A 26,752-nucleotide genomic window follows, 5' to 3' on the forward strand; every position below is an offset into this window, starting at 1 on the left:
CTTCTATTTATGCAGAAATCTGAAAGATTTCAAGGGAACTTTTAATCTGATAGTTTAATTACAGCATTGCATTCCAATAAACTGTGGTTAGTTTAACCATGTTTTGCTAAGTAAAACATATGTTTGGTTTCATACATACTAAATCACAAGCCACTGGTTACAAGCCATAATGGCTGGTTTCACAGAGCATGCTATGCCAAATCACATTATTGTTTAATGCAATGTTTGAAAGCAGTCAGCAGCTCAACAAAGTTACATCTCAGGTCTAGACAGAATCGTAGCTTTCAAGGCCTATTTTTATTCATTTCAAACCAAAATCCAGCAAATGACATTCAGCAACATCACAGATTTGAAAATGGCCGCATATAGTAGAAACATCCACAAGGGAAGTATTGTAGCTCTTGCAGGGGTATCAAACCGCTGGCCCGTGGGCCGATTACATCATGTGAAAAAGGTCATTATACGTCACGATACATCACGTGACACAGCGAATTTGACATCCCTGCTCTACAGCCTTTAAAAAATGCCCCATTAAGAAATCTTGTTAATTGAAAGCCTGAAGAAGACCACTACACACAGTGTACGCTAGAGCTTTACTATTGACATAGTTAACTGCTTAGCATTTCGGCTTCTAATGAAAAGATAATTTTAAAACCACTGACACGTTTCTGCCAGCTATAACTGATTAAGATAAAAGAGCTGATGTGTAATAGGTGTGAAGATGAAACACTATTTCTAAGCATCGAAGAGCAGCCTGGCTATAAAAGTTTAATATATAAGGAAAACCCACGTAAAGAAAGTTTCATATCAAGCTGCAGCAACGCTCCCCTTTAGCAGGCCAATCCAGTAGAAGAGAAATATAAAACGAGATAAAAGCACAGCTAAAGCAACAGAAGGAAAATATGCACAACTGAAACACAAGCAAAAATCCAATACTAGCATTACCCTTAAACCCAATTCAAAAGGCCACGTTGAAAGAGAGCATCTTTTGTCTCTTTGTCGAAACATGAAGAGAGCACGAACAATATTATTAACAATATTATTAAGAGGGTCATTAAGGTTAACCACTAGCCCAGGGGTAGGCAACCTCGGCTCTTTTATGACTCATGGACTTCAACTCCCAGAATTCCTGAGTCAGCATAGCTGACTCAGGAATTCTGGGAGTTGAAGTCCATGAGTCATAAAAGAGCCGAGGTTACCTACCCCTGCACTAGCCAGACCTTCCCCACCCCTGACTGCTACATGCACACGACCCTCAATTTCCTTCCTCGACCACCCGTTCTTGTAGTCCATTCTCTTTCAACTAATCATCTTTCTTTTCACCTCCAATTGGACCAGAGAGGGTCACATGCTTGCGACGCACGCTTCCCCCCCCACCCACCCCACATCGTCGGACGCTTCTGGATCCAGGAGGTGACTCGTAAAGAAGCGCCCGGGAGGTGGGCGTGAGCCCAGAGAAGGGGCGGAGCGAATGCAAAAGAAACAAAGACGCTGCGTCTGCTTTCACCCGCGACGTCGTCGAGCGCGCCACGTCGGTAATTTTTTTTAAAAAAGGAAGCCGCTGCGCGCGCAAGTCGAGAACCTGAAGGGAATCGGAAGCGTGCGCACGTACGGGCTTTCCTTCATCGGGGCGGTAACGAGCGCGTGCAGGCGCGCGCGCGCGCGGCGGTGGTGGCGCTGCTGCTGCTGCTGCTGCTGGTGCTGCCGCTGCTATCCGCCTCCCTAAAAGCAAAGCTAGCGGCGCTAAGGGCGACCGGCCTCGGGCAGGGAAACCTCGCTTTTCCTCGGGAAGCCTTAATTCAACAAATACCCAGACCCCCCCAACTAGAAGGTAAATGCCACCCTTTCTCGGTTTTTCGGGGAAGCCGAGAGCGAGGAAAGAGGCGCTCTCCTAGTTCAGCCTTTTTTTTTTTTTGTAAGGCGAGCCAGGCTTGCAGCGGCCGCGGCAGCCCGCGCGCGCTGTTCGTGCCGCTCTGGGAGAGGGAAGAAAAAAGGGGAAGCGAGCGCGGCGGGACTGCTTTGGGGTTGGGCGTTTGCTTTTCCATTTTGTGGCATTGCAGTTGGGAACGGGGAAAAAAAATAAAAATAAATACCCTCCCTCCCTCCCTCCGGTGGTGGACCTGGCAGAAGCCCGCAGGCAACGAAAGTACTTGGTTGGTGTAACTAATCCCTTCGAGGGGGACGTGGGGTATCGTTTCCCTCTTTCCCTCCCAATCCATTCTTACCCCGTAATGGCGGCGGAACTTTACGTGGTTCGGATGCCTTTTTTTTTCTCCTCCTGGATACGGATGGCTTTTGCCTTGGGTTCCTTTTGGGGTGGGGTGGGGGGGAGGAAAGAGAAGGGAAAGCCTTTTGTGTACCTTTCGTGGCAAGCCGCTGCTCGTTCGAGGGGCTGCGAGTGTGTGTGTGTGTGTGTGTCCGTAAGGGCAACGCCACTGGCGATCCCTTGGCTTAAAAGAGAATTTTTCTCGTAAAAGGCTGGGAGACGTGGGTGCTTTTATTGATCGGAGGTAAGAAATAGTGGGAGTAGTCGTGCATTAGGCAAAACACGAGGTTCCGTGCGGGGAGAAATGTCGCTTTTAAGTATCGCTTTGGAGGAAGGAGCAAAAGATCTGCAAAAATGCTTTGAGTTGGGTTATAGAGAACTAGTCCAGCATAAAAGTGGGGGGGGGGTGTTGGATTTCTAGCAGACCTCCCACGTCAAATCTCGTTTCCACTTTTAGTGTGTTAGGACGTTGTAGCAAATTAGCATCAGTTCCCTTCCTTTCCCTTAAGTGTGGACAATGATACCATGTTACTATTTTCTGTCGTTAACCTAAGGGAGATAATATTAACCCCTGCAAGAATCTGAGGTGACGATGGGTAAATTCTTTATGGAAGTGTCAACAGATCGTATATTTGTTGCTCTCCCGATTCCTTTCTGGATTCCATTGAAAAAGGCTCGCCTTTCTGAACTGTCTTGCTGTATTTTCCGTATTAAGCTGGATTGATTTAAAGGCCTTGTTAGAATATAGAGCATGGTTGTGCGATATATTTATAGAAGGAATTGTTCATTTTTTTTATTAATATAGCCGCCTAGGTTCAAATAGCTCTAATGTGCCAAAAAATATTTCTGACTTGTTCATTTTATATTGTCCAATTCTTGGAGATCAAATTTGGATAAATACAGTGCTTGAATTGGAATTCCTTGGTTGTGTTACTCTTATTTAAACAAAAAGTAGATCTCTATTAATCTCAGTACAGATTCCTAGGGAAAGGCACTATTTGCATTCTTTCCTTTTTTTGTTCTCTAATAGACTATATAATGCCCTCTCTTATTTTATGACTACTAATTATACACTAAAGAATGTTGTCGTCAAGGGATGCTGGACCTTTTTTTGGAAGACCAATAAAACATTGTATAAGATTATACCTCTACTTGTGAAATTTAAAAAGAAAATCAAAGGCTAGCAAGACAAGGTTTTTCTTTGCAGAAATCATGTTAATTTCTGCTCAGTAAAATGCTCCACTAATTTTGGTAGAAAAAGTTAAGATAATCAACCTTTAATTTCCTAAATCCTTCTAGGTTCTACATCAGTGTTAAATATGCCACTTTTTGGTAGAGAGTTTGGGCATATATTTTTATTAGGGCTTTTTTTTCCTAATTAGAATTCTCAGGTCAATGCCATCTAGGTCAAGTATTTATTTTGTTTTCCCCGCTCAATTTCTTACTGTTATTTGTTTCAGCTATTCAGGCTTCCTTGAAGGTAGCATTTCAAGCATGGATATCTGCCATTTATCTTCAGCAGTGAAGACAGATACAAATCATTCCTGCATTTTCTCTGCAGTCTCCTTATCCTTCTTCAATAATATTTGAACTCCCTGGTTTTCCAGAGGTTCAGCTGTCTTTCTGGCCAGTTTCCTAATTCTGACATACAGTATTTAAAGGGCTATTAATATATGCCTCAATATTTTTTAGCTCTTTTACTTTTTTCTTACGTTCTTTTGTGCCATGAAGTAACATTTTCTTTCATTTATTTTGTGCCATTTCTAGTTGGAATACCCCCTTCATACTCCTCATTATAGATACTGCAAAACACAGACTTCATCATTATGACTTGTTTCTTGTATGTGCTGAGACATGTTAGCTAATGTTACACAGATGCTTAATGTTGATCTACAGTAAGTTGAGAACACAAAAATGCTAGATAAGCAAAAGATAGGGAAGGCTAGATCAGGGACTCTCTTGCCATTTAGAAATAAAGAAGGGATCTATTAGATGAGGTTCTAATGTTTCACTGAAGGAAAATATGGAAATCTGAGGTTTGGTATATTGACTACAATCTTGTTTTGTCAATTTTTGTCTGTTTAGGAAAGCGGTATAATAGATTTGATTGAGCATATAGGAGACATGGTACTACTAACTGATATCTTGGTATATATAAATGTTTTGCAGTTATATATGTAACCATGGAATATTTAATGCTACTGTGGTTTTTCTTTCAGAAATTACTGTTTGGAACTTAAGAGAATGACAGCGTTTATCTACTTTTCATGTACTAGAGATTTGTAGTGTAATTTATTTTGTGTGATTGTGGTTTAGCTCAGCCAGTAAATGACAGACACTGCAACCATCATAAATAAAAGACAGTTTTGATCATGTGACCCTGGGGACGCTGCAACAGTCATGTGAAACAGTCATAAGTCACTTTTTTTAGTGACTTATGCTGTTGTAAACTTTGGTCACTAAATGAACTGTCTTAAGTTGAGGACTACTTGTCTGGAGGTAACATTTTCTTTCATTTGTTTTGAAAGAAAATACCATCCCTATCACCACTATTTTTTTCTAGTTGTTCATTCCAAGTGGGTTTATAACCCATTAATATTGATCTGGTTCAGTGATAATGCTAAACCAAAATGTTGGTGGTTGTGGAATGGGGTAATACATAAACGCATCTGTAGAAAAAAAACAGTATTTTTTTCAGATCACTAAGAATGGGTTTGTATCGCGTGCACAAACACAAATCTCAGCAATCTTGCAATTTTCTACCTCTGGAATAATTCTCCATATTTCCAAGTATTTAATAGCATTCTGGAAAACTACATTTCTACTTACAGTCATTTTGGGTTTAGCTACAGTTCAGTTTGTAAGATGTGACATTAGTAACTCATATTGTGCCTCAGAATTATTGCACTTATAGGATAAAGGTAAAGGTAAAGGTTCCCCCGCACATGCGTGCTAGTCGTTTCCAACTCTAGGGGCCGGTGCTCATCTCCGTTTCTTATAGGATAGATTCATTTAAATGTAATATCCTATTTAAAATTCATATTTCATAAGGAATCATGCATATTAGAAAAATTATTAGAAAATTTTGTCATTATAAAATAGGCTTGTTATAAAAGAATCCATATATGTTCAACACTTTAGAACTTTTAGCTGCAATTATTTTATATTGAAAATGATCCTCTTAGAAATAAGAAACAGACTGTTATATTCTCAAGCTCTAACCCTGGGGTATATTTCAGGCTTTTCTTGAAGTTCTCCTCAAATGTTTTGAGCTTTTATCTTGCTTAAAGACATGAAAGAAGCAAATCTCATTGCTATTACTTGAATCCAGGATGATGAGATACTTTATTCAACATTTAGGTTCATTATGTGCAAAGTGCCAAGGCAGCTTCTCTCAACATGGTAACTTTCAGGTGTTTTAGGACTATGATTCAATTCAGTTTGGGAATTTGGGTAGTTATTTTCCGAATGCATCTTGAGAATATCTGATTGAGGAAGACAGATTCTTGTTGCTTTAGATGCAAATCAGTATATTATTTTATGTGGAAGAGTAAGAAAATATTCAGTAAGAACATGTTATAGGTATTGCAATTTTCTTCCCAAAACTTGTTTTCTGTAAAATCCATTCTTTATAAATTAAAAAAGTCTTGCCGTTCAGAAGTTCATTTTTATGGTAGGACAAAGAAGTTAATATGCTTTTTCTATCATGGTGTTAGTCTCTGTGTGATTTACTAGGATCTTCCAGTTTTCCCCACATGTTTAAAACTAGTAGAATCCAGAGGAAATTTATTTTCAATTATTTCAGTAGAGATAAATAATATTTGCCACACTTGGCATTCTTGTACAAATTTGTATTATAGTCTGATGTTGGGGGGAATGTTGAAATCTTATAAGATTAGAATGAGAATTTGGTAATTTTAAATGTTCTATGGCAGGGGTATCAAACTGCCGGCCTGCGGGCCGGATGCGTCATGCCAAAACCACACCCATCCCATTGCTGGTAATGGGAAAAAAAGTTACGATACAACACGTCACGTGACGTTGCGAGTTTGACACCCCTGTTCTATGGGGATGGAGGGACGAGTATTTTGTTATCCAACATTGCCTATTGCTGGCAACCTATGATCTAAAATTCTGAAGAAGTCTCTAGAGTCATTTTTAGATTGTAATTATTTACCATGTGTTCCCATCACGAAGATGTCAAGACTGAGTGATTGATGGATAGAAACCTGAAAATATGGTTACATTAACACACAGTGTTACATGATTATTTGAGGCTGGTTTTGTGGATGTCAGTTTTTAAGTTCTTGTGATGTTGATGGTGCTTAAGCATGTAAGCTTGTTTTTCCTCTTCAGTGTGCCAATTCTGATTACATCGCTAATGAGTTGTGAACCTGTATCTCATTACACTTTTAGGTTTGGTCACTGAATAGGCTTAGCCAGGGGTAGGCAACCTTGGCTCTTTTATGACTCGTGGACTTCAACTCCCAGAATTCCTGAGCCAGCTGTGCTTGGCTGTTAATGCCTATACACAAAAAGGCAGTATGTGTCTTCAGTTTTGCTGAATAGCATTACGGTTGTAAACTCAAGGCAAAATGACAGCATGTAGCCATGGCAACATTTGTGTGTAGGTTTTTAAATGTGGAAGCATGCAGGTACTCTTGATTATTGCTCATCATTTTTATCTCTCAACGAAGAAATTTGCATTTAAAGCAACTTAAACTTTGAGCAAGAATTGAGGTATTATGTTCTTATATCAAAGATGCAGCAAAATCAGGCAGAAATTGGATTTGGATTGTATAAAAGGGATTTCTTTATATTGAACGGAGTTCTAAAGGAAGATATTTCTGTAGCATGAAATATAGTACAAGAATAGAGTTGCCTTGATGCGTTTAATTTATTTCATGAATGCATTCTGGTACATAAAGTATTACTGTTATTAATGTTCTGAGCTATTCAAGATTAAGTGATATGGGGAGAGAAGCAAAAATAGCTCTGCATAACTTATTTAGATATATTGAGCACAAAAGAAAAATTGAAGTACTACTTCCACAAAATTAAGTAACCAATCATTATATAAATAGCAATCACATGACTTAAATTTAATGGTTTGGGACCAGCAGCATGACCTAAATTTTATAGTTTTCTTCAAATGGATCACTTTAATAAATGCAGTGCAACTATATATACATGTGAGACTGTGAACTCTTGCTAATGCAAATTATATTGCTTTGGAAATAATGGTCACAATAAACTATTAATAACCATAGCCAGAACTGATGTTGTCAGTTGCATACAGTCACATGACTTTTCACTTTATATTCATAGCATTAACAATGGAATGTCTTGTCCCAATTGTGCTAAGTAAATGGGGACTACCTGTAGTATGCTTGGTCACTGGTAAAGCTACAGTAATGTTAAGCTAACTAGTTACCAAAAATCTCAAAATTAAACTACTTGTATACCTATCACTGGACACCTTTGGATTGATTAGCCAGTTGTTTTTGGCCATTTGCTGATTCTTATCCCTCCTCAAAACTCATGGTAGCCTGTTGGTCACATTTCCTCATGGTTTTCAAGTAATCTCCATAAAGAGAGTGCAAAATTTGGGTTTAAACTCTACATTAAAAAAAAAAAACTTAAGATCATGGCATCTGGTCACTCCCTGGCAAATAGAAGGGGAAGAAATGGAAATAGTGACTTATTTTATTTTTTGAACTCTAAGATCACTGTAGGTGATGACTGCAGCCATGAAATTACAGATAGTACTCAATTACAACAATTCATTTAGTGACCAAGCAGCGCAGTGGCCTAGAGGTAGAGCTCTCGCCTCACAATCAGGAGGTTGTGAGTTTGATCCTAGGTAATAGCTGATATTTCTATCTTTGGGCACAATGAGTAATTGTTTGCTGCAAACTCTGATAGGTGTCAGGAAGGGCATCCAGCCAGTAAACGCTTGAGCTCCATTCTGTCACCCTGACTCCACAAGGGATTACAGGGTCGTTAATAGAAAAAAAAGTGACTGGAGTTACAATGGTACTGTGAAAAAAGTCTTATGCCTGTTTTCACACTTACAAACGCTGCAGCATCCCCATAATCATGTGATCAAGACTCAGATGCTTGGCAACTGACTCATATTTATGATGGTTGCAGTAACTCAGGGTCATGTGATCATCTTTTGCAAGCAAAGTCAATGGAAAAGTCTGATTCACTTAACTGTGTTACTAACTTAACTGCAGTGATTCACTTAACAACTGCGGCAAGAAAGGTTGTAAAATGGGGCAATATTCACTTAACAACTATCTCGCTTAGCAACAGAACCTTTGAGCTCAATAGTGATCGTACGTTGAGGACTACCTGTAAAAGATGGCAAACCTAGGCAGCATATTAAAAAGCAGAGACGCCATTTTGCTAACAAAGGTCCGTATAGTAAGAGCTATGGCTGTGAGAGTTGGACCATAAGGAAGGCTGAGTGCCAAAGAAATGATGCTTTCCAATTGTGGTGCTGGAGAAGACTCTTGAGAGTCCCTTGGACTACAAGGGGATGAAATCAGTCAATCTTGAAGGAAATCAACCCTGACTGGTTTTTGGAAGAACAGATACTGAAGCTGGAGTTCAAAATACTTTGGCCACCAAATGAGAAGAGAGGATTCCTTGGAAAAGACCCTGATACTGGGGAAGATTGAAGGCAAAAGGAGAAGGGAACAGCTGAGGATGAGCTGATTATATAGTGTCAATGAACATGTATTTAAGCAAACTCCGGGAGATAGTGGAGGACGGGGGAATCTGGCATGCTATGGTCCATGGGGTTGTGAAGAGTTGGACATGACTTAGCGACTGAAAACAACATTAACAAGAAGGTGTAATACTAGGCAACACTGAATATGAAAAACATCCTTGCTGTTTTCTGACTGCAAGGAAAGTTTAGAGTAGACACGTCAAACACAAGGCCTGGGGGCCGGATCCAGCCTGCGAAGTTGTTTCATGTGGCCCGCGAAGCCATCCTGGAAACAGTGAGGGAACAGCCCTCGCTGCCTTGGTCTCGGCCCCGGGTGGCTGGGAGCCAATGTACAATTTTGTGGTGGTCATCTATACTGAAATACATTCAGTCTTAGCTCCACAAGGCCATTTGGAAACAGCGAGGGACTGGCTTCTGCCGCGTGGGCACTGACCTCTTTGTAAGGAATTAAATGCACCATCGGCTGGAAGTGGCCAGCGCATGGCCCTGCTTACTTAGGGCAGGCTAGGAGCTGGGCAGCGTTGTGCTTCTCTTCAGATTCATGCCACCCGGCTCAGCCTCTCGGCACTGGGAGAAGAGCACCCCGCTGCCTGCCAAAACTGGGCAGGCTGGGGGCTGGGCAGCATTGTGCAGGTAACATTGACTCTCACGCTGCTCATGGCATCCCCTCCCCCAGAGCCCACCAAGCCGCATATGTGAAGTAGGCAAGGGCCATGTGCTTGCCACTTCCAGGCGATGGTGCATTTCTTCATTCCTCACGAAGGATGACACTTCCCCAGCTGTGTTTCTTGCCTGTTTTTCTTCCTCCCTCATCTCAAATATTTTCCCACCGCTCTGTTGAAGGAAGGAAGAAGGGAGGGAGGGAGGAAGGAAGGAAGGAAGGAAGGAAGGAAGGAAGGAAGGAAGGAAGGGGTCTGAGGGAAGTCCTGCCTTAGTTCTGCCCTGCTGCCCTTTCACCATCCCCTTGCCCCCTCCTCCTGGCCCATCCTAGGGGGTCTCCAATCCTATTGCTAAGGGAAGCTTCGGATATAAAGCCAGGTCTCCTCACATGGAGAGGGAGTGGGCCTCCCTCTTGACTTTGCCCTCGTACCCATCATGAGCAACCTGGCTAAGGAGAGCAAGTACAGCAGCAGCAGCCTTGAGGAGGAGGTAAGTGCAGCTGGGCACCCCCTTGGGGAAGTGGGGCTGGGCTTAGTGCCGCTGGGCTGGGTATTTGACCTCAGCACCACCCTCCAGCCCCCCCCCCCCCCGCATGGCCTGAGAAGAACAGTGGTCCTCCAGTGGACAATGCCTTGGCACTTGCCCTGGTCCCATCTCCTTCTGCCAGAGACCCTCAGATCTGTCCCACTCCTGCCCAGGCCCCCATAGGCACCCTTGACGCGAACGATGTAGAGCTGGCCATGCCCACCCAGTAGGCCATACGCACTCCAGCTACGCCCACCCAGTAGGCCGTGCCCACCCGGGCCACACCCACCCGGCCCCCCAATGGCAACTGCAATGCTGATGCGGCCCTCAATGAAATTGAGTTTGACACTCCTGGTTTAGAGGGAAGGGGCAAGAAGAGATTTACTATTCTTGTGCTAATAGAAAAGGTTTTGAATTGCCACAATCATGTCTTAAAGTTTAATATCTCAGTATAATTCTGAATATAAGATAAACTCTGAATCATTATGATGCCTATAATTGAGTTATCTAAAATATTATAATCCATTTGGCTTCATACTTTTATCAGATATATATTATGAGAAAATAGAATTCATATTTTAGTTTTGCAGTTTCTGATTTCATGTTAACCGTTAAATCAGACTTAGAAATGGAGTACTAGAAGGATTTTACAAAAGCGTTCTGTCTATGTATAAATCAGTGGCCCAGACTCTGTTCTTAAAGAATGACCGCTTTCAGTTGCAGTCTAGCTGGACAAATCGTGGAATGCCAGCTGCATGGCAAGTAAAAGGAGAAAGATTGTATCTGCTTGCTTGATTAGAGTCAATAATAATAAAAGTAGAATTTTAGAAAAGTTCTGAGCAAATCTGAGGAAGGAATCAAATTTGAAAGCTATTAAATATTTTATATCTATATATCTTCTATGATATTAATTTAAAACTGTATCGTGGTTATTTCATTATTTAAACAAACATAGAAGCCACACTGTTCCAGACAAATGTAGCTAACCTATACTCTAAAAAATAAAAAAAATAAAAGGGGGGGAGGAATTATGTTTGGGAAAAACCATCCACAACACATCTACACTACTGCAAGGACTGGGAAAGCAGTCAGGTTTGACAAGGATTTTTGGAATGTAAAGTAAAATAGGAATGGTATGGATCTCTAAAGAAATGCTATTCTAGTAGACAGGCATCACAATTTTCTCTGTTGTGGTGCCTGACCATGCTGTATAGGCAAAAACTATTGATTATCCACTCTGAGCTTTACATGGCAATTCCTAAAAATCTAAGGTATCTCAAGGAGATTTCTATTAATTGAAGAAAATATTCAAATCTGAATAAATAGTAATAGCACTTAGACTTATATACCACTTCATAGTGACTTATATACCACTTCATAGTGCTTTACAGCCCTCTCTAAGTGATTTACAGAGTCAGCCTATTGCCCCCCAACAATCTGAGTCCTCATTTTACCGACCTCGGAAGGATGGAAGGCTGAATCAACCTTGAGCCGGTCAGAATCGAACTCCTAGAGTGAGCAGTGAATTAGTCTGAAATACTGCATTCTAACTACTGTGCCACCACGGCTCTAAATGTGGAGACAACTATAAGAATTTCAAAAGTATTTTGCTATTCCTGGGTATCAGGTAGGCCTGAGAAAACTTGATAGTCTTGCAGTCTGAAAGAGAACACTTGACCTGTCTGTATTATATAATACTGTATGGCTAATTTTGGTGTTAAGATTTCTTTCAATTAACGAGCCTCACAGAAGATAAATACATTGTACGAGTAGTTGAGTCTAGAATGATGATGGGCTTAAGTCATGCCAGTCATTACCTGGGTCGCCATGTGACCATACCTGACTTTACAATTTTTGTTGTGGCTGTTGTTAGGTGAACCTGGCAATCGTTAAGCAGATTCATTGTCCTCTGGGTATTATTATTTTTTTTTGCCAGAAACTGGAAATAAAGGCCAGTTTCTGGCAAAATGCATCATAAATTGCAGTTACATGACAAACAGCTGTAAATGTGGGCTGGTTGCCAAGCATCCAAAATGTTATTGGAACTTCAAATCTGGGTCATCTGTAGCCCTGAGAAATCTGACATAACTTTAGTTTAGTGACTGGCCATATGTTGAGAACTACCTTTACATAGACGAGAGCATCAAACCTCTAGTATAACCCCTCTTCTGTTCCTCTGGTAATACACATTATGTTAATATTTGGTTGGCAGAAACTTTCCAGCCTTTTGGGCACAATTCATTGATGAATTTCCATGATAGATAATGTAGTGAAAATACTTTCACATCTTCCCAGCAATCTCCTCTATGCCTTCAAAATCTGTTTTAGGAGAGTTCTCCAAACTTTAGGTACCAAATGTTCAGTGCAATATGAGCAAGCTTCAACCTTTTATTTTTATTCTTTTCTGTTTCATCGTATTTGTTTCTAATGCCAATGAAATTACGAAGTTAACATTTTAACACAAATTAAAATTGCACGTTTCTTAACATCGACCTGTTTACACACTATAATTGAAGCCAAACTTGTGTCTTTTCAAGTGAAATTATAAGTTTGCTATTTGAAAAGGGAAACAGAATTTTGCACAAACTTATTCAAAATTGTACTAGAATTATAGGAAAGCCTAACAATTATTCATCATATTGTGTTCTAAATTGATTCAATGGTGTATCCAGATGAAATTGCGGTTAAAGCATCAATGTTTATTTTGTTCTTCTCAAAGGTTGTGACATATTTGAAATTTTGTCTAAATTGCATCATAGAATTCTGTCATTCTGATGATTAAATACTTGATCTATTTTTTGGCTTCTAGCTCATCATTCTACTCGGCTCATACCTGACAACTATATTAAAAATGGCTGCTAGTAAGGCAAAAAGTCAAAGCTCTCTTGCCCTTCACAAAGTAATCATGGTTGGTAGTGGAGGCGTTGGCAAATCAGCACTTACACTTCAGTTTATGTATGATGAGGTAAGATATTGGTTGTTTTTCTATTTATAGGTATAAAATGATGTGCTATAGGGTCTGTACTAAACTGCTTTTACTGTGCATTGTGGGACATCAATGCAAGATAAATTTGTAGAGCCTTTTTCAAAAAGAAATAATTTTATTTTGTTTTTTTTTCCTGTTGGTAGTTTAGATTAGATCTCATGGTTTTAAATATAAGAAGCCTTCTAGAATAGTCAGTAAAATAACATCTCTTTATAACTTTTTATCCACAAAACTAATTTTTTTCCCTTTCAAAACCAATATACCACTTCATGCATTTATTTTTTTCTTTAAACTTCTCCCTTCTCTTAAGAATGTAATCGTATATAAGAAAGTGGCAGAAATTCTTAAAAGAGCCATTTCCCATCAACATCGGTTATCCCTGCAGCCTTACTATTTTCAGCATTTTAACAGCACATTTTACTCCATTTTCACCAACATTTACAGCATTCATTTCAATTCTAGCCTCAGATAAGTTGTAATTAGGTATGTTGTAAAGAGAGAAGCAACCTGGAATTAAGGAGAAACTTTCTAACAGTGAGGACAATTAACCAGTGGAACAGTTTGCCTTCAGAAATCATGGGCATCACTGGAGGTGATCTTAACCATTCCTTGCTCTCTGGCTACATACTGTATTTTCAAACTTTTGTTCCTGTCAACATACATGCTGTTTCTCTTGTTCTCTTTTGCAGCAGTCATTCTTTGCTGGGCATTTTTCTCATCCATGGTTTTTTTCATTTAATGCTTCCACTGTGAATTGTTTTTCATACTTCTCACTACTATTTCGTAATTGCATACACCTAGAGTAATTCCTTATATTCTGTCCAGGGAGGTTTTCTTTCATTCTCTTTCCTTAAAGGTAAAGGTAAAGGTAAAGGTTCCCCCGCACATGCGTGCTAGTCGTTTCCGACTCTAGGGGCCGGTGCTCATCTCCGTTTCAAAGCCGAAGAGCCAGTGCTTGTCCGAGGATGTCTCCGTGGTCATGTGGCCGGCATGACTGGACGCCAAAGGCGCACGGAACGCTGTTACCTTCCCACCGTAGTGGTCCCTATTTTTCTACTTGCATTTTTACGTGCTTTCGAACTGCTAGGTGGGCAGAAGCTGGGACGAGTAACAGGCGCTCACTCTGCTATGCGGCACTCGGGATTCAACCCGCCAAATTGCCGACCTTCTATCGACAAGCTCAGCGTCCTAACCCACTGAGCCACCGCATCCCTATCTTGGATATATTAATTAATTTAAATTAGAGAAATGGTCTTCTTTGCCTATCTTGAGCTACTTTCCCCCTTCTTCATTACTGGCACAATAAGCCATCTTTGTCTGTAGAGTTAAGCTGTTACAGAGAGCTGGGGTGAGGAGGTGGGGATAACTGAAAAGGCTCATCTTCAAATGATGCTCTAACTCAGCTCTTACTGAAAAGGCAGATTCCACATGGAACCAGTGATCTCAGAGACATCAGGTCCGAAGCCATGCAGATGGCTTGAACTGCACCCAAAAGTTTACCACAGCAGTCATTTCAGCTTTTGCAAAAAAAAAAAAAAAGATCAGCAGGGCAAACTGATACACAAACTGAAGCTGTTCAAAGGATAAAAGGCCCACCTAGGTACAATTTCTATCTGATTTTCTAACAGAAGCCATAAATCCAGCAGCATACTCAGATGGTATGTCTGCTTTCTGCAGAGGAGTTGAAACCTGTCTAATGTCATAGATAAGCTTAGTCTGGAATCTGAAGGCTTCTTTATCAAAGCCACTCCATTTTGCTACATAATAAAGATGGGAAATAGTCTATTTCTCCCCATTCAGATTCTAACGGCATCTAGCAATGGGTTATAACTTTGATGAGATATTCTATTCAAACTGCCGACCTTCTGATCGACAAGCTCAGCGTCCTAACCCACTGAGCCACCGTGTCCCTTCTCTTTCCTTACATTCATTCTATTAGGAGATTAATTGATCTTCTACAATTTTTTCCACATAAAGCTCTTTATTTCCCCCCTCTCCCTATGTTTTACTTTCTCTCTTATTATTTTTACTTTTCTGGGGATTTTTATGCCCATTTTTCTGAAGATCTATTGTTGACACTGCCAGAAACAATGGCCTGCCTTAAACTGAGGACCTCTTATCCCCTTTATTTACTGATATCAAAGTGGTCATACTTAATTCTTTCACTTTCTGTGTGTTCGTGTGAATTGACTTAAACTATATATTTGAAGCATGCCTTTTTCTAAGCATATATTTACCAAAGGATCACCTTTATCATTGTTCATGGGTTTTAGAAAATTCATTTAAAATAGTGTACAATTTTTGCAGTTCTTCCTGAGTCTTTTGTTATCAACATTTACCTGAGTGATAACTACCAGATTATAACACAATTATCACCAGCCTACAATTGTACGCATCCGCAACAGTGTAGATGCTTTCAGCGTATGTGTTTTTATATGAATATCAAAATCATACATTTTACTTATTTTATAATTCCATCTACACTTTCATTTATATCTTTTCATCATCTCCATTCCATCAGTTCAACTATGCATTTGTTCAAATTTATTACATCTTTCCCTTTTATCCTAGTTCCACAACACAGAACATAGTTGTTTAATTCATTGCATTAATTCATGCACTTAAATACCATTTATTCCTCTTACAGTCAAGTTGTCTTCTACATGCCATGGTTATCAATAGATGGGGTGCATAAATCTGTCATCCAATGTGGCTTTGATGACTTGAGGCTCTCACATAAGACTTTTCAGAAAGACAGGAAAGGTTATTGGCTGTCTATGCTGCATGCAGTATTCCCTGCTAATAGTAAAAATGCCTACTGATCCAGATCAGTTTTTGACACATTTTGACTAGTATGCCACAAGCACAATGAAACCCAGTTTTTCCGTAAACATTTTCCTGGTGTATGGTAGGATTTGTAATATAAAGGCTACCTTGCAATTTCCAGTATCCCACCACGTGTTGAGTATATACAAATGCTTATTAATAGTAATACTAAGTTTTTACCCCATTTTATAGATCATGCTAATGTAGCAGAAGCATAACATGTGACTTGCTTGCAATCTTACCTCTCAAAAAAGAATTACATAATGCTTAAGATTTCAAAGGTAGGCTTAGAATTGCTTGAACAAATTCTGATGGCAATTTAATAGAGTCATCATGAAGTCATCTGGAAAATGAAGCTTCATTTCAGAATTGTTATTTGCCTTTACTCACAATAAACAGAAGCAGAATTAATACAATATTTACAAGGGATTTTTTTTTAAAAAAATAGAGCACATTGTTTTAGACTGTCATATTTTGATCCCTAGATTATTAGTTGAAGCAGATCTTTAACACACAAGTGAAGGAAATATTTTGATTTTGGTGCTATACACCCCAGAACTGCAAATTGGCATTATTGTTAGCTAGATAATTTCCCATAACTTAATTTGCCATCCAAAGGATGCAAGAATCCTGTATCTAACTATTGTTTTATGCTGTCTAGTTTGTTGAAGACTATGAACCAACCAAGGCTGATAGTTACAGAAAAAAAGTTGTTCTAGATGGGGAAGAAGTCCAAATAGATATTCTGGATACAGCTGGGCAGGAAGATTATGCAGCTATTCGAGACAACTACTTCCGGAGTGGAGAAGGTTTTCTCTTAGTTTTCTCCATAACTGAGCACGAATCCTTTTCAGCCACAGCAGAATTTAGGTAAATATGATCTCTAGATGTTTTCATCGGGCTTTGATTTTTGATTGAATCTACAGTGTGGTCCAAAAGAAAGATGCCATCTTTCCTTTTTTCCCCCCAGAACACATTATTTTGAGCTTCTGCTAAACTGAACAGGAAAATGCTTAGCATATTTGAAGACGCAAAGGCTACCAATTAAATGTGGCTGTGGGGTTTGCATTTTGGTAGAGCTAATAGTTTTTACTATTTAATTCTCCCTCTGTCGATATGAACATTTGCAATAGCTGTAACTGTACAAAACACAAATTCGTTTTATATCAGTATATTAGTTTGTGAGAGCCAGTGTGGAATAGTGGTTAAGATGCTGGACTGGGAGACCTGAGTTTTGACCTTCCTTGTCTCTCAGCTTTACACTGAGAAGTTAAAAGCCTCTACAGTGGGCTTACATGATAAATTAAGGTCTGTAATCTTGGCCTTCATGCTGATGTTTATTGATTTGGCATAACGGTAATAATAATAGCTGATTATGCTAATACAGTGTTATGCTTTGCTAATAGTTAGCATGGTGCTGACTATAATGTGTACACTTCCTACTTAATCTTATGTAAAGTATATTTAAATGTACATATGTATATGTGTATACATAGGTAAAGGTTCCCTCGCACATGCGTGCTAGTCATTTCCGACTATAGGGGCCGGTGCTCGTCTCCGTTTCAAAGCCGAAGAGCCAGCGCTTGTCCGAGGACGTCTCCGTGGTCATGTGGCCGGCATGACTAGACACCAAACAGCACGGAACGCTGTTACCTTCCCACCGTAGTGGTCCCTATTTTTCTACTTGCATTTTCTACGTGCTTTCGAACTTCTAGGTTGGCAGAAGCTGGGACAAGTAACAGGCACTCTCTCTTACGCAGCACTCGGGATTCGACCCGCCAAACTGCTGACCTAACCCACTGAGCCACCACGTCCCTTATGTGTATACATATATACACACATATACATATACATGTATATATGTTTAGATTGATTAGATAGATAGGTAGGTAGATAGAATAATAGATACAATAGATTGCATCAGTTACTTGCAGTAAATATTATACTTTGAATGGAAACCGGAAAAAAGAGGCACATTATCTGGTAGTGGGGATCTGCAACCTGCTCTTCTGCTTGACCAGTAAATGTAATATGCAGTAATAGCATTGCAGTTCCTTTGGCATACCACACTTATTGTGTCTGACATGCATGCATTTTTCACCCTAGCAGGAAATAATGATTAAGGCCATATCTACTGTTTTGCTTTTAATATGCTATACTAGAGAACAGATCCTCCGTGTAAAAGCTGAAGAGGATAAAATCCCATTACTCGTAGTGGGGAACAAATCAGACTTGGAGGACCGTCGACAAGTGCCTGTAGAAGCTGCTCGAAGTAAAGCAGAAGAGTGGGGAGTACAGTATGTAGAGACATCAGCAAAAACAAGAGCAAATGTAGACAAGGTAAAGTAAGAGTTTGTTTTCAGCAATATTTCATAGATGAGGCTGTCGGATCACTGTTGACATTTGTTTTAATTACACTTACATATAAATGTAAGGCAAAATAAGTTGGCACTTTGTGAGTTCTCCACGAAGGATCACTATAATAGTTATCAACCACTTCAATGTAATGAAAGAATTTGAGCAAATGGTGACCTAATAAAAACTGCCTTTTGTAAATAGAAGGATATCTTGGCTGCCAAATTTTCTCTTCAATTATTCCCCAAACTGCAAATTATACATGTTAGCACAATACTGGTAACCCTCGACTTATGACTATAATTGAGCTCAGAATTATGGTAGTAAATCATCCCAGTAGTACGTCAAGATATCATGTGACCAGACCACTCTATGACAACAGTGAAGCAAACATGGCAAAAGTTCCCAATGGGCACTTTGTTGCTGGAAAATGGAAATAAATGCTAGGAACCACAAAAAATGTAACAAATCCTGGTCACCTGACTGTGGGTTGCTGCTGCAAGTGGCCATAAAGGAATATTGGTTGCTAAAGCTAGCCTTAGCTCCATCAGTGCTAGCAGAGCTATGCCTGTCGGTAGAGAGAAAAATAAATCCTCATGGTTTTCTTTGTTTCGCTAAAGCTAGCCTTTGCCAGTCTAATGCATGTGGAACTAAGTCTAGCTATGGAATTGGGTATGTGTAGTTTAACGAAGAGAAGGGTGAGGGGTGACATGATAGCAGTGTTCCAATATCTCAGGGGCTGCCGCAAAGAAGAGGGAGTCAAGCTATTCTCCAAAGCACCTGAAAGCAGGACAAGAAGCAACGGATGGAAACTAGTCAAGGAGAGAAGCAGCCTAGAACTAAGGAGAAATTTCCTGACAGTTAGAACAATTAACCAGTGGAACAACCTGCCTCCAGAAGTGGTGAATGCTCCAACACTGGAAGTTTTTAAGAGGAGACTGGACAGCCATTTGTCTGAAATGGTATAGGGTTTCCTGCCTGAGCAGGGGGTTGGACTAGATGACCTCCAAGGTCCCTTCCAACAACTTCTTCTTCTTCTTCTTCTTCTTCTTCTTCTTCTTCTTCTTCTTCTTCTTCTTCTTATTATTATTATTATTATTATTATTATTATTATTATTATTATTATTATTATCATCATCATCATCATCATCATCATCATCATCATCATCATCATTGTGAGGAAAAGAAAACCGAGAGCTTCTCCAGCATTATTTTTTATTCAGAAAAAAAGAAAATCCTCTTGTGGGATTGTGCCATGTGGCCCAGCAACGAAGTGCCTTTTCTGTTGGATTGCCTATTGCCCACTGAATTTGAGAATCTTATAAGCATGCTTAGCTCTGAGAAATTATTGAACTGGGCAGATTCAACTTGTCTTGAATAAATCTTTTATATTTCACATTAGCATGTATATGTGCAGGTTAGATTCCAGTCGAATTTTTTTGAAGCTCTTATTAAATTTTGTTTTAATTCCCTGAGAGTTCCTGTGCTTTTTGCATCAAATTCAAATAGTTAAAAGTGAAAAAAGTGATTTAGGACAGTCTTTCACACTTACGACCATTACAGCATCCCCACGGTCACCTGATCAAAATCCGGACGCTTGGCAACTGGTTCATATTTGTGAGGGGTGTGGTGTTCATCTTCTGCATCTATCCGACAAGCAAAGTCAACGGGAAAGCCAGATTCAGTTAACAACCATGTGTCTAACCTAACTGCAGTGATTCATTTAACAATTGTAGCAAGAAAGGTCATAAAAGGGGTCAAAACTCACTTAGCAACTGTCTCACCTAACAGAAATTTTGGGCTCAACTGTGGCTATAAGTTGAGGACTAACTAACAAATTTATGACGGTTAAAAATTAGCCATTTAAAATCACCTTTGTGAATAAACAGGATGTTTAGGGATTTATATTTTTTTCATAATATGTTGCATTAATTTAAAACATGCACTATTTCTTCATGCAAGCCAGTTTCAAATGCTGATAATGTTGCCTACTTTTCTTTCTTCTTAGGTATTTTTTGATTTGATGAGAGAAATTAGATCCAAGAAAATGTCAGATAATAAAGACAAGAATGGCAAAAAAAGCAGCAAGAATAAGAAGAGTTTTAAAGAACGATGTTGCTTATTGTGATCTTTAAGAGCTACACTTATAGGTGACAATACTAACAAGACATTTTACTACTAACAATAGAGGACTGAATTAATAAGAAGAAATCTGAATTCAATACATTTTTCAACTCACATTGATATAAGAATTGAAGTTCAGCAGATCCATGTATACCAAGAAGGATGATTCTTGAAAGCAGCTTTCACTGGTAAACAGTAATGCAAGCATTTTTTCCTTTTATCATAAGCAATTTACCTGTTAGTCATATGGTGCACTCTGAATTTACCTCCGGATGCTGCTCCAAGGGCACTCCTCAACAACTCTTCACCACCCTTTTTTTTTTTGTTTAAATGGCGTTCCACCAAAGTTGTAGCTGTCTTTTCTTTCTGACTTCATTTTGTGTGGTCTTAAAGGCTTAAGCCTTCGGTGATTTTTTTTTAAAACCACAAGTTGTCAAAATGAGCTATTTCTAGCCTTTAAAATGTATAGTGCTGCTTAAAATAAGTTATGGTGGTGTCAGCTTTGCTGTTTTACCAACATATTAGATGGACAGTGTAAGGCTTATCTTTAAAAAAAACAGAACATTGAGCATTTCCATAATGACTATAGTAAATTTCAGAACATTAGTAAATATATTGTGGCAAATTAATACTGTCTTAAATCGGGAGTAAATTAACTAAGCACCTTGATGCAGAGGAGTTTTCTAAGACTAACTCAATTTTTCAGTACATTTGTTGAGGATTTTAGTATTTGAAATCTAAGACGTATGAATGACATCAAGCTAGATGTTTTTGGTTTATTCCATTGAGTAATTCTACCCTTCCTTCCAAAGAATTGGTTTCCTCCCTAAACTTGGACATTTTTACTCATGGTGTTGTGATGGTTTGGAGTCATGTATTGAAGCCATAGTGGTTGCTAAATTTAACAGAAGAAGGGTTTTTTTTAATGTGAAAGTTCACATTATGTAGTTTCATGAATTGGATACAGCCCTTGTTTTAAAAGTGGGTGGTTAAAAAAAATCCACCAGTCCTTATCCTGCACTTACTCCATTTGAACTGTAAAAAAAAAATTAAGAAACTTGTACAGAAAATATTTCTAGTAGTTTGTTTGAACCAGAGAAACTTAATGATGTATTATAGTTGGCTTTACTTTCTTTCTCCCATCAGAGTTGTTGGTATCTGCCTAGGTGACAACAAGACATGAAATTCCACTCCTGAGTGAGCATGCCCTAGTGTTTTCCACATTGTGGAGCAGTGGTGGCTAAATTAAAAAGACGGAGATGTGCAATCTTTTCATATATCTATATATCAAGTTAATAATGAACAGTTGCCAAGATGTCTGACTCTTGGTTTCCTTGTACAAGAACTTTTTATAATTATTCACTGGATAATGGGATAAAGTTTGTAAAGACAGCTAAATTTATTCAGTTAACAATTGTTTTTCTTTTGTCACTATTTGATCATTAATGGGGTAAATAAAAATGGCATGTGGAAGTATATCATTACACTTTTAAAAAATAGTTCTGGCCAATTCATTAAACCATTCTTTCTCAATTTGGTGCTCTTTTAAACGGTATTTTTTTTTCCATTTCCAAACAGGATGTGAGAGGAACGGTCAAAAAGCACCAAGCTGGAGAAAGTTCTGTTGAGCAAATATACTTTATATAAACGCTCTTTCAGGTTATAGAATACTTTCAAAATTCCAAGAATAAGCAAGTATCAGGATGCTTTGGAAGGTTTAGAGCACGAGTGTCAAGCGTGTCACATGATGTATCATAACGTTTTTTGCCTTTGCGGGTGGGTGTGGCCTGCGTATGACGCATCTGGCCCACGGGCTGCTAGTTTGACACCCCTGACTTAGAGTATCTAGCTTAGCTCTGGGTATGCTTTAAGAGCGAGGGGGGTTTACGAATTGAGGTTATGAGACCACATAAAACCAAGTCACATAAATCAATGAGCCGGGATTCTGTCCTTTCACTTGTTATTTTTTTTCTTCTTACAAACTTTTGAAATTATTGTATCTATATTGAAGTATATACACTGTTTTCATTTAGTATGCAGCATGGAACTGCTTTGATCATTTTCAACAAAAGCTCCGTAAGGCTCCAGAAAAGAGGCCTGTGCATTTCATATGGTCCTATATACCCATGACTTGGAAAAGTGATAAAACAGCTGCTTCATAGATAAGCTGCTTCAATTTTTCAGAAATTGAAAACTAGGGGAATAAACAGGTAGCAGTATGAAGAAGAAAAATACAACCATGTCTGGATAGTTAGAAAGTTGGAAGTTTATATCTGAGGATAAAGATTAGATTTATCAATTAAGAGTATTTGAAAAAAAATGCCCAATAATGCTAAAATAGGAAAACTATAAAGGAGTTTTATTTGGATTATATTGTCATAGTAATAAAACAGTACTAAATGATATATGAATATAGGCTGAAGCAGATATCCAGTTCACATATTGTTACTGTGTGTTAGAGAAGACAGAATGTGACTAGATATGTTTATTGGATCGGGCAAGGCAAATAAAACACAAGATTGCTCTTCTAACAATCAAAATATGGGCAAGGTTCAGTGTCACCTGTCCTAAATGCAGATCGAAATCTCATAATTTTCAGCTATGGAGCTTTCAATAACAAAGCATTCTTTGGGGATATAGTTTTGATAGGTACTGATTTTATGCAACATAAAACAATTTGGTGCCTGTGGATTTCATCTTGAACAGAGATGGGCAATATATAACTTTCCAGATGCTGCTGAATGTCAGCTCCAGTAATCCTAAGCATATGTTAGCAGGAAGGGACACAAGGATGTTGCAGAACCCTCTTTGGAAGATCAAATGTTGCTCAACCCATGGTAGATATTTTATTTTGATAATACATAGAAGCTTTCAGCCATCATGAAGGATTCACAGAAATCTCTAAAATAGGTAAACATAACTTCAATAAGAAACTTGAACAAAAAAATGGGTTGTTTTTTTAAGAATAAGGAGTTTTATGCAATAAGAAAGCAAGCAAAAAGATACAATTCATGTATCCAATTTCTATTGAACATATTGCATGCCTTTTAGCATGAAGGAACTACAGAAATTTACTGGGGAAAATAACTTGCATAGTTTAGGCATTACTTTAACATTTTGTTTTTAATCTTTGTAAGCTGCTCAGAATCACTTACGTGAGATGCATGGCCATATAAATTGAGGCATACACACAGATTCAGGGTTTAGAATGGAATTTGAAACATCCACATGAGCCTTGTAGTTACAGAACTGTTGAAACTTTAGAGAGAGATGCTACTTAGTATAACTTACAAACCACTTCTTTTCATGCTTTGTACAGCCTTAATAGATACTCTAATCCTTTATTCAGTCGAAATTTATTCCTATGTCAGAACTGCTGCCTAAATTCATTAAATTAAACTTATTCCCCTGTAATGTTTTAAAAATAGAGCAATTTATTTAGAAGTTGTTTACTTTAAAAGACAGCCTATGAAATCGGTGTTACTTAACATTGTTTAAGAATTAAGCCATGATGTTGCTTGGGTTCTTCAGTTGTTATTGAATTAGAATTCCCAGCATCCCTCATCCTTACCTATGCTGTTTTGGTTTGTTGCTAATTCAGATTCTGCACTTCCTGGCATAATTGCTTGGCTGCTTATACTCAAGTGTTTAAATGAACTTCTAATCGCAAACAGTGCACATTCTTCAAAGGATTTGAAATCTGATAGCATCAGTGACTGTATTCACAACAACTGGGGACAGTAAACATATAGGAAGCTGTCTCACAGTGACTCACATCATTGGATCTAACTCAGTATTAGCCCCTTTGATCAGTAGCAGTTGTCCAAAATTCTTAATTTGACTTTTCAGTCTCTTGAAATAAGTTGAGTTATGAAATTTGGTATATGTAGTGGGTTGTTAAGTATATAAATGAATGCATTTTTCTCCTGATTTCTGTGTAGTCCATTATTGTCTATAAACCAGCTGTTGGGAATCGATCTTGAGGAACATAGGACCTATTGCTAAACTATCCATTCTAGGAATTATAGGAGATGAAGTCTACTCATACTTGGAAAATCACAGTCATACATGTTTGAGCTGTACTTGTAAAAGCATCTGCAGAAATTGGACTCTACATACATGGCAATTAATAAACCATATATGGTCCCATGCAAGTCATTTTTGCATTTAACTATTATATAGTTTGAGTTGACTTCTGTGCTTATTTTATAAATATCTTACAGACCAACACCAGTCAGGCAAGTCTAAATAACAAAAACCAGGTTGCGAGCATGACAGTCATTCCACAAAATAGTTGATCGAAACATTTGGGATATTAAAAGTTAGCTTTAATTGGGAAATAATTTATAAAAACCCCAAAATTATTTGTTCAGAATTTTTTTAGGAGAGAGAACTCAAAAGTATATATTTTATTGTAATAAAAGAAAATAAACTATGAGCTATATTAGAGGGAGAAAAAACCTAACGGATAGCTTATAAACTGACATTAATTACAGTAATTTCTAGTGAACACTCTGCTTCATTTTAGAACCATAAAATAGACTTGGAGACTATATGTATCTATAGCTGGTTGTGCAAAATGGGAACTGAATAGAAATGAAATGTGAACAAAAATAATAATCTCTAAGCTTTAGGTGTAAAATATTAAATCAAACCTTTTGAAATGTAACCCTCTATAGTTTATATCTTTTCAAAAATCCAAATTACAATTCTGTTTTCATTCTCATGCTTATTTATATCATTAAAAAGGAAAACAGCTATTGTGAACAGAATGTAATTTCTATCAAAGCTCACAAAAATATTATAAAAGCATTCCATTAGAATATTGGAAAATTCAGACTCTTAATTTCTATATATACCTTATACTGACACTTATTAACAACTATAAAGTATACCGGTAAGCTGCTTTTATTACAACCTTGCTCCTCCAAAATATTTTCAAGTCTCCTTGCAACTCTTCTGGTTCACAGATATTAGTCTTTTCAATGTTATGTGATGTAGTTCTACCAATGATGATTACATTATGTGTGAATGAAGTTACTCTGGTTTATCTGCAAATGATGGTAAAGAAACCCTATTGATATGAAGGTTACTTCAGGATTATTTATGAAATATGGTGTTTTTAAGTGTTTGAATTATCTTTTTTCCAACTGTTAATGCAAACTGCATTTAAAAAAACAAATCCTGGATGCACACCTGGAAAATTTACATGTTTGGTTCCATATGAGAATGGAATTGAAATGAAAAGTGACACAACTGCATAATAAAATTCTAATTTCTCTTCTGAGAAGGCTCTGTTAAACATCAAAGGGAGTATGGTTTCTTGAAAGGCCCAATTACCATAATCCCTTGTCATACATAAACTAGGGTATTTGGTACTCCGGCTTCTGTGCTAACAATATGGGGTAGTCATTGGACCTAGCAGCAAAGGCTTTTCAAGAACTTGCTGCCACCATTTGTAAATCAGGAATTGGTGGTGGGGTACCGGAGGTCATGAGCCATCATGGAGAATCATGGTGGGCTTCAGATTCAAAGGCAGAAAAATGCATTGGCGTATGCAGAGGTTTGCATGTGGCTCCTGTCTGCAGTTCTTTAAATTCCAACACATTTGTTTTTGAAAAGTGGTGCAGCTTCGGAGGACAGCTGCACAGTCTTAGGAAAACTGGAAAAGCCACACTAATAATACTGTGCATTATTCATTCTTATCCTGAATTTTACTGTGCCAGTTTTAGATAAAAGAATTGCGAATAAAAACTGTCTTTTGCTGTGAATCTGCTGTATACCATTACGTAACTCTTAAAAACAAAAGGAAAAGGGTTTAAGTACAAAAGTGGCTTGCAGCCGCCTTATTTCAATTTCCTTATAGCCCTGGGATTCCTGGAAGATCTAAGTGTTAATGAGCACAGTTCCTGCTTATTTTCTAACCTCTGCCAACATAGCCAGGTGCTGCCACCTGCTGAAATATGCCAGCTTGTCTACTAAGGAGGCAGTATAAATAAAGACATTGTCATAAGGGAGTTACACTTAAGCGCTTGGAGTTTCCTTAAAATCTCTATCTGGGCTAGAATTTAAGAGCCAGCGATGGTTGTGGTGTTTTTCAATCATTTCAAGTGAAAATGTTCTTGGAACACAGGAAATGAATGTCATCAGAATATGTACATTTACTGAGTTTCTAGCTAAAGGTTCTGTTTTTATATCATCAGAAGCCATCACTGAAAAGTGAATAGAAGCACTGCAATATAACTGAAATTCTGAGCACAATGTTCGATAT

General features: G+C 38.4%; 1 protein-coding gene across 2 annotated transcripts; it reads left to right on the forward strand.

The window, feature by feature from the left end:
* The first annotated feature begins 1,515 nt into the window (after positions 1-1,515).
* Positions 1,516-26,252, forward strand: RALB (RAS like proto-oncogene B). Of its 2 annotated transcripts, none has more exons than XM_081341732.1 (5): positions 1,516-1,535; positions 13,000-13,155; positions 16,664-16,872; positions 18,165-18,342; positions 20,366-26,252. In XM_081341732.1, exons 2-5 carry the CDS (start codon positions 13,042-13,044, stop codon positions 20,483-20,485), a joined length of 621 nt encoding a protein of 206 aa, XP_081197858.1. In that variant the 5' UTR covers positions 1,516-1,535; positions 13,000-13,041; the 3' UTR covers positions 20,486-26,252. The 2 variants fall into 2 exon arrangements, with proteins under 2 accessions (XP_081197858.1, XP_081197857.1); XM_081341731.1 differs by lacking the exon at positions 1,516-1,535 and adding an exon at positions 1,595-1,831.
* The last annotated feature ends 500 nt before the right edge of the window (positions 26,253-26,752 follow it).

Source organism: Vipera berus (assembly GCF_964194415.1).
Source record: "Vipera berus genome assembly, chromosome: 1".
Taxonomy (NCBI): Eukaryota; Metazoa; Chordata; class Lepidosauria; order Squamata; family Viperidae; genus Vipera; species Vipera berus.

What these genes read in the sequence shown, in the direction of transcription:
- RALB (XM_081341732.1), top strand. Translation starts at nt 13,042, where the DNA reads ATGGCTGCTAGTAAGGCAAAAAGTCAAAGCTCTCTTGCCCTTCACAAA. An exon ending in TTCAGTTTATGTATGATGAG is followed by an intron (nt 13,156 to 16,663) that starts GTAAGATATTGG and finishes TATGCTGTCTAG; the next exon opens with TTTGTTGAAGACTATGAACC. An exon ending in TCAGCCACAGCAGAATTTAG is followed by an intron (nt 16,873 to 18,164) that starts GTAAATATGATC and finishes ATGCTATACTAG; the next exon opens with AGAACAGATCCTCCGTGTAA.